At 42.4% G+C, this 12,306-nt stretch overlaps 1 protein-coding gene across 4 annotated transcripts in view; it reads right to left on the bottom strand.

The window, feature by feature from the left end:
- Nucleotides 1–842: 842 nt before the first annotated feature.
- Nucleotides 843–12,306, bottom strand: part of Kmo (kynurenine 3-monooxygenase) — a 33,661-nt gene continuing 22,197 nt past the window's right edge. For 3 of the 4 annotated variants that reach the window (XM_075989214.1, XM_075989217.1, XM_075989218.1), the window contains 7 exons: nt 12,042–12,163; nt 8,873–9,020; nt 7,313–7,370; nt 5,164–5,246; nt 4,186–4,287; nt 4,039–4,098; nt 843–2,589 (listed from right to left, as the gene is read on the bottom strand). In XM_075989214.1, coding sequence (XP_075845329.1) covers nt 2,410–2,589; nt 4,039–4,098; nt 4,186–4,287; nt 5,164–5,246; nt 7,313–7,370; nt 8,873–9,020; nt 12,042–12,163 — 753 coding nt within the window. In that variant the 3' untranslated portion in view covers nt 843–2,409. The remainder of the gene's footprint in view (nt 2,590–4,038; nt 4,099–4,185; nt 4,288–5,163; nt 5,247–7,312; nt 7,371–8,872; nt 9,021–12,041; nt 12,164–12,306) is intronic. The other variant, XM_075989216.1, reaches the window with a different exon arrangement.

Below are 12,306 nucleotides of genomic sequence, written 5' to 3'. Positions count from 1 at the left end.
GAAGACACTTTAAGAAGCTTTGTAGAAAAGCAGAGAGACTTCACGCTGGTCATGCGGATGGTTAATGATACCACAGTGGAGAACATGCATGGGAAAAGGAGTGTTAAAGATCTTTTGATACCTCCATGTATCCTTTTCAGAAATTAGTTTGGCAAATTCTCCTTTCCTTTTGATATTTTCCTACTATTTTGTCAAAAGTCCTGCACCTACAGAGGAGTTCCCAGTAAACAAAGTTACATTCAGAGAGGGCTGAAAATAAATGTTTTAGTGTCCTAATACCATGCAGTATTATTTAAGTTTTAGCCCATTTATTTATTATTGCATGCGTGTGTGCATGTACACACTCATGTCGTATTGTGCATATGGAAATCAGAAGACAGCTTGTGGCGAAACATTCCTCTTCTTCCTCCAGGTGAGCCTCGGGGATCGAACTCAGGTCATCAGGCTTGGCAGCAAGCACCTTCTCTCACTGAGCCACCTCTCCAGCTTCATATAATGTGGTTTTAAATTCTCATCGCTTATCAGTAGACTCCTGGATCACTAATGGGCCATGTTAGTGAAGAGGACATCTTCGCATGTGTCATTGCCCATACCCGGAGGAGAACAGAATATACTACCCCAAATGTGCTCCATTACGCAGGGTTACCTTGAGCGGGAAGTCACTGAGAAGAAATGACGGAAGAAAAGTGTCCCCACCTGCCACTTGCCAAAGTGGCCTTAGGATTGCTACTCCAGGGCTTCCCATCCTTTGCCCTTGTCTTTTTATGGCTCTGTAACTTTACTTCTTGTTGAAGATGACGTAAACCAGGACTTTCTATATGAGCTTACGTTATTTTTAAGTGTTTTTAAATGTACTAGATGTTTATTTTATCTCATTCCCCACAACATTATGTATCACAGAGATTCCCCCCTTTTAAATATTTTTTAAACTTAAAATAAAATTACATCCTTTTTTGCCCTTCACTTTCTTCCCTCCGATTCCTCCCATGCACCCCGTTGGTACTAATAGAAATCATGGCCTCTAAAGGTTTTTAATCATGGGGGTTAGTCTATATGTGGTTATGTACCCATGGGCACAGGAGCCCAGGGAAGCCAGAGGCGTTGGACCTCCTGGAGCTGGAGTAATGGGCAGGTGCGAGCTGCCTGACATGGGGGCTAGGACCTGGTGCTCTCTGCAAGAGTGGTGCGCGCACTTAACAGCTGAGCAATCTCTCCGGCCCCTAAGCCAGCTCATTTTCTGAGTGTCTCCCACGTGCATATGAAATACAATGCTTCTAAACTGTAGTTTGTTTCCTGTTGTCAGTCTGCCTGGTATAGTAGCCACAGCCAACAAACTTAAATAAAAGGAACAATGATACTGTTTGTTTATTTTTGCAATGCTAGGGAATCTAACCCAGGGCTCTGGGCACGCTAAGTAAGCACTCTACCACTGACCTACATCCCTTTTCCACAGAAACAATTTTTTTTCTTTCCTTACACACCAAACCTAAATTAATAAGGCTCAAGGACACCTTTGAGACTATGGAAAATGCCAAATTGTTTCATCTTTACCACCCCAGTATTTCTTTCCTACATCACTGGTATCATAGCTTTCAAAATTAATCATATTTGAAAAGAATTTTCAAGTGAAAAATTTCAGTCAGCCTACTGAAAGAAAAAACAGCGTCTCCATATTGCACTTCAAAGATGAAGTTAATTGTCACAGTGTGACATTCAAGGCACCGCGTCTGTGTCTGAAACGGAATGAACTATGTCTCCATGTGTCTGTAAGACAGCCTTCCCATCTCCTTTTCACTCTTAGATATATTTCAGTGACTAATAACAACCCTTTCTTATTCTTCACTTAGGATGGCATTAATAGCCCTTTCTTATCTTTAAAAGGTAATAATTCTGCTATCTGAGGACTGGGGAATAGAACAGATTCATCCGGGAACTCTTTGAAACACCCTGCCTCTCATTCACACCCCTGGTTTTAGCAAGTGCTCTGTTCCTGGGGTTAGGCAGGCCCCATCCACCGCTACAAAGAGGAAGCAGCACACTAGGCAAGCTGTGGTTTTCAGTTCTGAGTGTTGTTGCTCCTATAATGTCCTGTATAGAAAAAAAAGAAAGAAAAAAAAAAGAAAAAAAAAAACCCTGTTTTTGAGAAGTGAAAGAGACCTTGGTTCTTACATTTTTAAATTTAAATGGACCCAGCCCAAGCATGCAAAGTGATGGGAACACTACAAAAAACCAGCAGCAGCATTTCCCTTTGCTCGGCAGACACAAACATTCTACAGGAAACTTAATTACATGCTGACAATTATTTTCCAGTAGTGAATTAAATGTGACAAAGTAAACATGCTTCTTGTCCTTAATTTTGGAGAAAGAACAAATACTTGCTCCTCGGAACCTTGACGCTCTGGGTTTGTCCTAGTGACTCCATGGAACTTGCTGGAAGATGCCTGTGCTTCTATTCCAGTAGTCAGTGGTTCCAGTCCATGCTGGCCTTCTCAAGAATTCCAGAGGTCTCGGGGACAGGTGGTGCACAAGTAGGTAGGCACTTCCAATGGCTATCAGGGATCCAAAGACGAAGAGTCCTTTGTTTATCACCTGCAAGGATGGCAAAAATCCAAAACTATTCATCTGGAGGTTGTATCTGGAGATAAACTTCTTTCCTATATCACAGACAAAAGTGCTGTTCTCTTCCTCTAGTACAGACAAGTGCACAGGTGTCTTCCCTCATCACAGACAAGAGTGCTGTTCTCTTCCTCTATTACAGACAAGTGCACAGGTGTCTTCCTACATCACAGACAAGAGTGCAGTTCTCTGTTGCTTTTAACTTGAAGCAGCAACTTGATTGCTTGACCTCTCTTCTGCCCCTGCCCTGATTTCGGCACACTCTGCCTGCTTGGCTCTTTCTCCTTGGCATGTTTGTCTGTCTGAGGCCAGGGACACTATTTTATTTGGTGTATATGTATGTGTGCTGTGTGCACAAATGTAGGAGTTGCACTTGCCAGTGTGCACACATGTAGAGGACAGAGATCACTGGCAGGTGGCTTTCTCTTTCTCTCTATTTATTGTTTTGAGACAGTCTTTCACTAGCCTCAAAACTCACTGTTTTGAGGAGCAAGTCCCTGGAATCTACTCTATCCCACCCCTAGAACAGGGTTACAGATGTGTCCTGTGTCCAACTCTTTTTTTCCTTTTTTTTATTATTTATTTATTTATTAAAGATTTCTGTCTCTTCCCTGCCACCGCCTCCCATATCCTTCCCCCTCCCCCAATAAACTCCCCCACTCTCGTCAGCCTGAACTCTTATGTGGATGATGGGGGTCTCATCGCAGGCTCTCATGACTATGCAGGAAGTACTTTACCTACAGAGCAATCTTCCCAGCCCCTATTTTATTCAGTTATATAGAAGTAGAGCTTACAGGTAGATCTTTCTGGCCCATTCTCTATACGACAAAGCTATTGACCTAAAGTGTTTAAGTCTTTTTAGGCCTCTCAGCCCTGCATAAGCCAATCTTCTTATTTCAGCGGATGCTGAAGTCCCCACTTACCTCCCCAACTTTCATCTGATCATTTTTACACCCTGGACCTCCTGGCTAGTGTATCTTCAGCCTTCATTTCCTAGCCTATACCCATATTCGCCTTGCAGTAGCCCCTGAAGTGTTCTCCACCATATCCGTCCACATTTCCTATGAGTTTCCTGAGCCACCTGTAGGGTAGACACTACATCTTGTTCACTGAAGTGTCTACCTCAGTATATATGCGTCCAATAAAGCCATCGACAGATGAAGTTAGAAAATTTTCAAAGCGGTCTGGAATCTGAATTGCATTTAATGGCACCCCTGGGTCAGCTTCTCCAAATGATCGCATCACTGCATCCCACCAGAAAGGGCTTTATGAGTCAGTGACGCAATTCTGTCTAGTTTTACAAGTTAAACTCACAAAGATGCCACATAATGCCGAAGTCCAGAATGGATCTCAGTGTGGATGCAAAGTAAAAAGCCGAGAAATAGCAACACATCAAGTTTTCAGTAGTCAAATTCTTCTGACCTTTTTCTGCCACTGCCAGCGCAGCACGGCCTCGTGGTATCTTATTCTGGTGAAGGCAACCTGCAGGGGAATTTAAAGAGCCTCTGCTGTATTCTTTAGGAGCTAAACAGAGGAAGAACAGGGGGGAATCTTTAATACATTCCTTACCATGGTATAGAGAGGGATAAAGGTCGATGGCATGATTGCATGAAGGAATCTATTTAGGAGCCTCTGGAACAGGAACCACCTGGAGTTGACATGTGCTCGCATCTGCAATGACAGGCGTCTTAGAGAGAACCTTCGGTGAAGCACCTCAATTCCCGCACAATGATCTGCTGCTCGTCTTCCCTCACAGTTGTCGCCAGAACGGATGCTAACACAAGAGTCAAATAAAACCCCATTTTCGCAATCGTCACTCCCAAGCGCTCCCAAGAAAGCTTAGGAGTACAAGACGTGGCCTTGAAAACATACAAAACCTTGTTACTCAGAAGACAATTGCAATAAGGGTTCCCTGACCTGTGGGAAGCCCAAGGACCGCCCACCTCTATCCAGGTCTCAGGGAACCCTTATTGCTCTTAGAGCAGATGAGGGAGGGTGACGTGATCGGGGGAGGGGGAGGGAAATGGGAGGCGGTTGCGGGGAGGAGGCAGAAATCCTTAATAAATAAATAAATTTAAAAAAAAAAAAGAAAATACAGCTCATCTTGTATTAAGAGATGGCTTTCCCCCAACAACAGTGTTTATCAAATAAAAACAAAAAGAAGACAATTGCAATATATGTATTTAAAAAATCTGTTTCAGCAAAACATTTATTGAACCAGAATTTGAATGACCTGTAAGCTCAAAGGCTTGATTCATTTCTGTTGCCCCCTACTGAACTGGCAACATTGTTTATGGCAACAAGGATTACTGACAGCTGCCTCTGCCTAGGTTGATATTATTTCTAAGGACGAATGTTGTGTTAAAGTCAACTGACTTTTACCGTGTTAGTGTGCCTGTGTGTATGTGTGTGTGTGTGTATATGTGTGCTTTGGTCCACACATATTTTCATGCAGCATCTATGAGACAGGGTTGGAGCCAAGGAAGATAAAAAGACTGCTAGTCTGTTTGTGGACTGTGGTGTGGAATGGAGCCAAACTTTTCTCACCTCTATATAATTGTACATAGACAGGTCTGAAATTGCGTGGTCATCTGGAATCCTAAATCTTGAGAATTCAGGAAGGCACAAACCTAGAAACCAAGATTAAATAAAACATATATGTGTTTAAAATAATATACAGAAAATATGCTGGAGAAAGGGCTCAGTGGTTAAGAGCATTGACTGCTCTAAGAGAGGACCTGAGTTCAGTTCCCAGCACCCACCTTGGTGGCTCACAACAACCTGTTGCCGTGTCTTAGAAGAATCTAATGCCATATTCTAGCCTCTGAAGGCACCTGCACATACATGCCACACACTCACGCACAGACATACACACACAGACACATAAATACATCTTTTTAAAAAAGCAAAATAAAATCTTTTAAAAAAATGCTGATCTCCTGCTAAGTCAAACTAAACAGTGTTTCTCCTAGCAACATTCTAATCTTGTAAAACTATTGATAACCACAACAATCGACAGTTATTGAGCAATGTCCACTGAACACTGACATCTTGTGGTCAAAGAAAGGTTACGATAAAACTAATAATAAAATATTGGTTGCTTAAATCATCGTTTCCCTTATTTCACAAACAAAATTAATTTTGTGATGTTAATTTATACTGAGAACTTACTGGATTTAGAATTACCACAGAAACACATCTCTAGATTCGTGTCTATAGGGAAGATGCCAGAGAGGTAGAACTGATGAGGAAAGACACAACCTCAATGTGGGCAGCATCATCACTGCTGTCCCAAGTGAACGAAAAGGAGAAAGTGGACCAAGCACCAGCAATTCTCTTTGCTTCCTGACAGCAGGTGCATGTGACTCACACTTCTGCCCCATGCCTTCCCAGTGCCATGAACCATGGCCCTCGAACTATAAACCAAGGCAAACCTTTTCCTCTTCCAGTGGCTTCTCTAGTTACAGCAACAAGTAACTGTATGTGTTCACATGACAACTCTAAACAATGCTCAATCCTTCCCTTTTACTATATATTTTTTGTGTGTTTCTTTGAGGGCTTAGGTGTTTCTGAGGCAAAGGCTGTAGGCAAAGGTGGGCACCCGAGGTGGAAGGGAGACAAAGAACGGTACACACACCTCCCTGATTTGCTGCTCTGAACTCTTATCTGTGAGTGGGTCACTGCTACTGGGAAGTGGTCAGACCTTGCAGGCACGAGGCCTACCTAGAGGTCCCTGAGTCGCTGGAGGTGTGCCCTTGGAAGGGACTGTGGATGGATCCTCGTTCTCCCTGTCTTTCTCTGTCACTTCTAGAACAGGAGGCGAGTGCCTTTGTCTCTGCTGTGGCTCCCCACCATGTTTCCTATTCACAAACCAAGGGTGAGGGGGTCAACTGATCACAGGCTGGAACTTCTGAAACTGGGAGCCACTGTTGTAGAATGTTATTTTAACTAAGCAAAGATGAGCTACATTTGTTTATGCTGCAGAATATGACTTTAACTGTGTAAAGATGTGTTACATTTGTTTAAGCCATATTTGTTTAACAATGTAAGGATGTGTGTTTAACTATGTAAAGATGTGTTGCATTTGTTTCACCTTGCCTGCCTAAGGCACCTGATTGGTCTAATAAAGAACTGAATGGTCAATAGCTAGGCAGAGAAAATAAATAGGAGAAGAAATCTAGGCTCAGAAAAAAAGAAGGGAAAATGAGAGAAGAAGGAGGAGAGAACGAGGGACACGCCTGAGGGAAAGAAGCCAGGCAGCAGCCAGCCAGACACAGAGAAGCAGTGAAAGTAAGCTACACAGAAGTAACCAAGATAATAAGCTCTGAAACAAAAGGTAGATAAAGAGAAACATGTTAATTTAAGTTAAAAGAGCTAGCCAGAAATATGCCAAAGCTAGGCTGAGCATTCATAACTAATAATAAGTCTCTGTGTCATGATTTGGCAGCTGGTTGATGGCCCAGAAGAAAAAGTCTGCTACAGGCCCCAGCAAACCTTTTCTAAGTTGACTATTCCAGGTATTGTTGTGGTAATGGAAAGCACTTTCCTCCATGAGTCCTAGGCTCCTCTGTCTGGGTGTTCACTCTCTGGGATAGGCAGTGACTGTGGCAGAGATACTATTAGAGCGTCAGTGTCATAAACAGGCCTACAGCTGGTCATCTGGGCTAGTCTGTGTCCCCCTGAGAAATATACTTACTAAGATCATTATTGAATTTGTCCATTAACTCATCAAATACCAAACAGTCTTCAAAGCCCTGAAACAAGAAAAATGGGTAAAAATAAGGCATAAATAATGAAATACTTCATAGTAATTATAAAGAGAACTAGTACTGGTGGGAACAGTGCACAGAGAGCTTCTCATCTGATACCTGATCATGATGCAAAGACCAGCAGCTGGATCCTCACGCTGTCTTTGTCTCACTGATCTCGGTAATGAGTATAATGATTTGAAAATGAACAACAAAAAATTTTTAAAGATATCTGTGATTATTTTGGTGGATCTCAATGCCTCTTTAACACTAACAATTGCATGTCTTTACCATGAGTTAGTTGTAAACTATTTGAGTCTCTAAGATTCATGTTCAGAACAATTGAATGAGCTAAGCATATAATTCAATGGTTGACTTTAGGTTCAGTTCCCATTACTGCTAAAAAAAATATTAATGATAAGATCAAATTAATTTGGTTTCTATAACTCAAATTTAAAACAAATTCTGAACATGAAGAACTTGAAAAATTTGTAAGGTCATACTAAATGCAATGAAGAATAAGAACCCTGAGTAGTGAATTTCCATTATCTACAAATCCAAACTACAGTTTCAGAGACAATGTAAAAATATGTAAAACAGACTTTGTGCATCAACTACAGCGATTGCACTTGAAATAGTGAATGTACCTTTCAATGAGTGTCTGCAAATTCTCTATGGTATAGGAACTTTGACATAAGGGATGATGTATAAGGCCAAGACAAACAGTTATAAATTCCTACCTAAAATAATTTGTTTTTCCTCAGTACGTGTTGGGGTAGACACTAGTAAAACTTTAGTGTTAGAGATGAAATGTGGGTGTCAAGTAAGTTCTGCAAAACACATTGTGTAGTGAATCCCAGAGGTAAGGGCTGAACTACTTCCAGAACTCCCGCGTTTATCCACAGGACTGTAAGTGATATTTACTTATGTTCTTATGAAACTAAGTGCTTGCAGTTGCTTTGTAGGAAAGTCACAAGCTGCTTTTACTTGAAACAAAGTTCTATCATCAAAGCAATATATGACTAGTGATTGCTAAACTGCTATCACATTATGTATATTATTAATGTCTTGAATGTATGTATATATATTAATAATGTTAATAAGATTCTTGATATAAACATTTAATATCAGAGTGCTATAGTTTAATCTTTCTAACCACAATACTAAAATTTCTATGAAAGTAGTAGTATCAACATTTAACCAGTTTGAGGTTTTAAGACCTGCCAGTCATGTTAGCCGTCTCCACATTAGGCTGTAGACACAGCTCTCAAGAAAACAGGCCTCCATACCATATGTCATGCTTTTCTCCGGAATGGGTTATTGTATCAGACAATCTGGGCCCTTGATGGAGCTGACATTAGTCTGACTGGGCAACTGGGCTGATGAGGGAAACGGCTGTGTTCTTGGGACTGTGTGGGGATGGTTTAGATGGGGTTTCTATTTAGGATTTAGGATTTGAGACTGATGTTGGGATGATCCAGGAACTTTCCTACAGGAAAAGAACTCACCGCATTCATTCCTTGCCCGAAAAATGGAACGATGGCGTGAGCTGCGTCCCCCATCAGCACACAGTGTGACTTCAGGTGGAAGGGAGAACATTTCACTGATATCATGGGCTGGGCAGGCAACAGGAAGAAGTCTCTCAGAAGGGCTTGCCTGCGGAAGAAAGCAATCAGAATATGAACAGGATACTTGGGGTTAATCACTGCTAAGTCCTTTTATATATTGGCTTCGTTGCCTTGGTGTTTTGATGAAAAAAATGACAATGACAACAGTAAGACAGCAAATGGGGGGATGTGGTTCAGTAGAAGATTGCTTGTCTAACATGTTTAGGGTCCTAAATAAATTCTGCTATTCCAGGGCTGTGATGGCTAATTTGTTAAATGATGGCCGTGCAAGCATAAGAACCTGAATTCAGAGCCTTAATTCCACGTAAGGTCAAGTACGGCGGCACTCATGTGAAACACAGGCTGTGCCTGGAGTGTATGTCTATAATCCCAGTACTGGTGGGAAATAGAGAAAGAAGGACCTCGGGAACTGCCAGAACTGTGGAATTTATTCACTGTGCTATAATCGATATTTTCTTATGTTCCTACTAACCAAGATGTTTGCCCATGCTGTGTAGAAAAGGTGCACAAGCTACTTTTATTTGGACTATATTTCAGTCACCAAAACAATATTTGACTAGTGAGTGGCTCAGTCACCTATCCATCACACCCCAGGTATTCATTCACCTCTCTGGCAAGCCAGTCTAGCCAATCAACAAGCTTCAGGTTCAATGAGAGACCCTGTCTCTAAAAATATGGTGGAGAGTGACTGAGAAAGACACCCATTACCAGCCTCCGGTCTCCAGAAATATGCGTATGTGTGTGGGTATACGTGCATTTGGACTGCCTCCCAAGTGTACATACAAACATGTACACTTAAAACATAAACATGTATACACACATAATTACACTGTTCTCATTACCACTGTGTGTGGTAAGGCTAAACACATACAATAGGATAAGTCTGGGAGCATTTGTATAATTGGAAATATGTCTATCATATATCATGTCATAAAAGCATTATTATGTACATGGACCACAGTGTTTTAATGTATTGTTGTATTTTAGGCTATTTTCAAATACACTCATGTATTTTAGACTCCTGTGTAAATACTGAACAAATGCTGCGGTGTATTTTACTAGATCACAGCAAATGAGATTAATGTGAATCCTTATTTTATCTTAGGAAATCAATAACCACAATCAAAATCATGTCTGGGGAGGTTGGAATAAGTTGGCCAATGGGTTCATGATTTTAGTTGAACTGAAGGAAACTCATCATCTGTTGCTGACCGTGAAGATTAGGGTAGCCACAAAGAGAAATCCTGATATTTGTAAAGCGTCAAGAGAGGTTTTCTAGAAAGTATAAATACAAAAATACGGAATGTCCTCAGTAATCTAAAGTCTGAGGGCAGCAAGATGGCTCAGCAGGCGAAGTGCGTGCTCCCAAGACTGAGGACCTGAGTTCAGTCCCCAAAGTCACAGAAAGCAAGGAACTGACTTCCACACATTGTCCTTTGACCTTTGCGTGCACGCTGCATGCCACAGCGCCCTCCTTTCGACAAATAAAAGAGTACATAAATGTAATTTAGAAAACTTTAAAAGAATATTAAATACGGCTAAGGATGTAAGAAGCAGCCACAGAACAATTTTAAATGACACAGGAGCTCAATTTGGTGTGCAGACAGGTTCTCGTCAAGGGTAGAGAGCTGCAGGTCTCTGTAGACTAGGAACCTGTGGCAGCTGGCGCTTGTCAAGCCCTACTGGGCTGGGGCTGCACTTCACATTTTGCATAGGTAGCTGTGGGTTTTATAATTCAGCTCTCAAAAAGGCACCTTGATAATCATCTCCAAGGTGCATGTTGGGAAGTAAGAGGCAGACTGGGTTGAAATCTTGCTGTGGACCAGGCCTGGAGGCACATGGCTGTGTTTTCAGCACCAAAGGCCTAGGCGTAAGGATTATGGGTTCTAAATCAGTGACGGTTGCAACAGGGAGGCCCTGTCTGGGAAACAAAAAACACCTGCTTCTTTTTGGCCTGATTGTGCCCCACGTTCTGTGTGTGAAATCTGAATCCTCAGCACCACGGCGGTTGCAGCCAGGAACAGGAGGTGGTTCACTTATGAACATGGAGTCCAGATCCAATCAGATTCGTGCCTTACAAATAAACCCGAGGGAGATCCATGTCCCTTCAGTCACAGGAGTTCTCACAAGCAGAAGGCCTTTTCCGTGAGCCAGGAACCAGCTCTCACCAGACCCAAATCTGCTGGGGCCTTGATCCTGAACACGTCAACTTCCAGAGCTGGGAGAAAAGCTTTCTGTCACGTCTAAGTCGCCCAGTGTATGACAGTTTTGTTGTGGTAGGCCTCTACAAGTCACACTGTTTCCACAGCACTGTTCTATCTCCCTGGAGAGGACACTGGAGTGAAAAGTGAGCTAGGTGTTGGGTCTGTGTGTTCATGTGTGTGTGTGTATATGTGTGTTTGTGTTTGTTTGTCTGTGTGTGTGTATGTGTGTGTGTGTGGTATTTGGGGGCAAGCAGAGTCCTTAAATGAGAACACACAGCAAAGTCCACATGGAGGGGGATGCTGACATGGGCCAGTGAGCAGCCAATCACAAACCAGCTAGCTAGTTAATTCACTCAGCCTCGGTGGGGCAGAACTTAGTCCCTGTGGGCCCTATGCTGAGCAATGTATAGAATAATCTTATTTAATCTACAGCAACCTGCCCAAAGTAGGTAATATCATTTAGCAGCATTTCACCACAAGGAGCCCTGAGCATAGGAAAACACACGGCTAGGAAGGGACAGGCCTGGGACAGGTATCTGTTATGTCACATAGTTGTGTATCAAAAAAAAAAAAAGTCACCACCAGTCTTGTGGCAGGCACACCAAGCCCAAGGAATCCAAGGAAAGCCTAGGGACACTGGCGCTTGTGTTCCTGGGATAAACTGGACAGGATTTTCTCAGAATCTCCACTCATAACAAAGAGCCCACTTAGACTTGTGTTTTAACGCTGGCTTCCAGAGACTGCATTTTAAAACCAAGTTTTAAAAAAAGTTGAGGCAGTTTTGTTTGAATTTGGAATAACTCAAACCAAAGACAGGAAAAACACAATTTCCCATGGAGACTTACTCTCCCATCAGAGGGATGGCATCTGGAAAATTCTTCTGGAAGAAGTTCAGCACATCGTAGTTTGTTGGAAGGTTTTCAAATTCTTCAAAGGGCATGAACAAGGTACATGTGAAAGATTTGTCCTGTGAGGGAGAGGGACAGTTGAGAGAGAAGATCGTGACGCTGGCACTCAGGGCCCTCGTGGGGACTAAGGATCTCCTGCAGGAGACTATCCAAGACAGCTTTGTCCCCTTTCCCCTGGAGGAAAGCTCTGCCATGTCTCAGG

This window comes from Microtus pennsylvanicus, chromosome 10 (assembly GCF_037038515.1).
Source record: "Microtus pennsylvanicus isolate mMicPen1 chromosome 10, mMicPen1.hap1, whole genome shotgun sequence".
In the NCBI taxonomy this organism is placed as follows: domain Eukaryota; kingdom Metazoa; phylum Chordata; class Mammalia; order Rodentia; family Cricetidae; genus Microtus; species Microtus pennsylvanicus.
The sequence above is the reverse complement of the archived record's forward strand: the minus strand, read 5'-3'. Positions and strand labels throughout refer to the sequence as shown.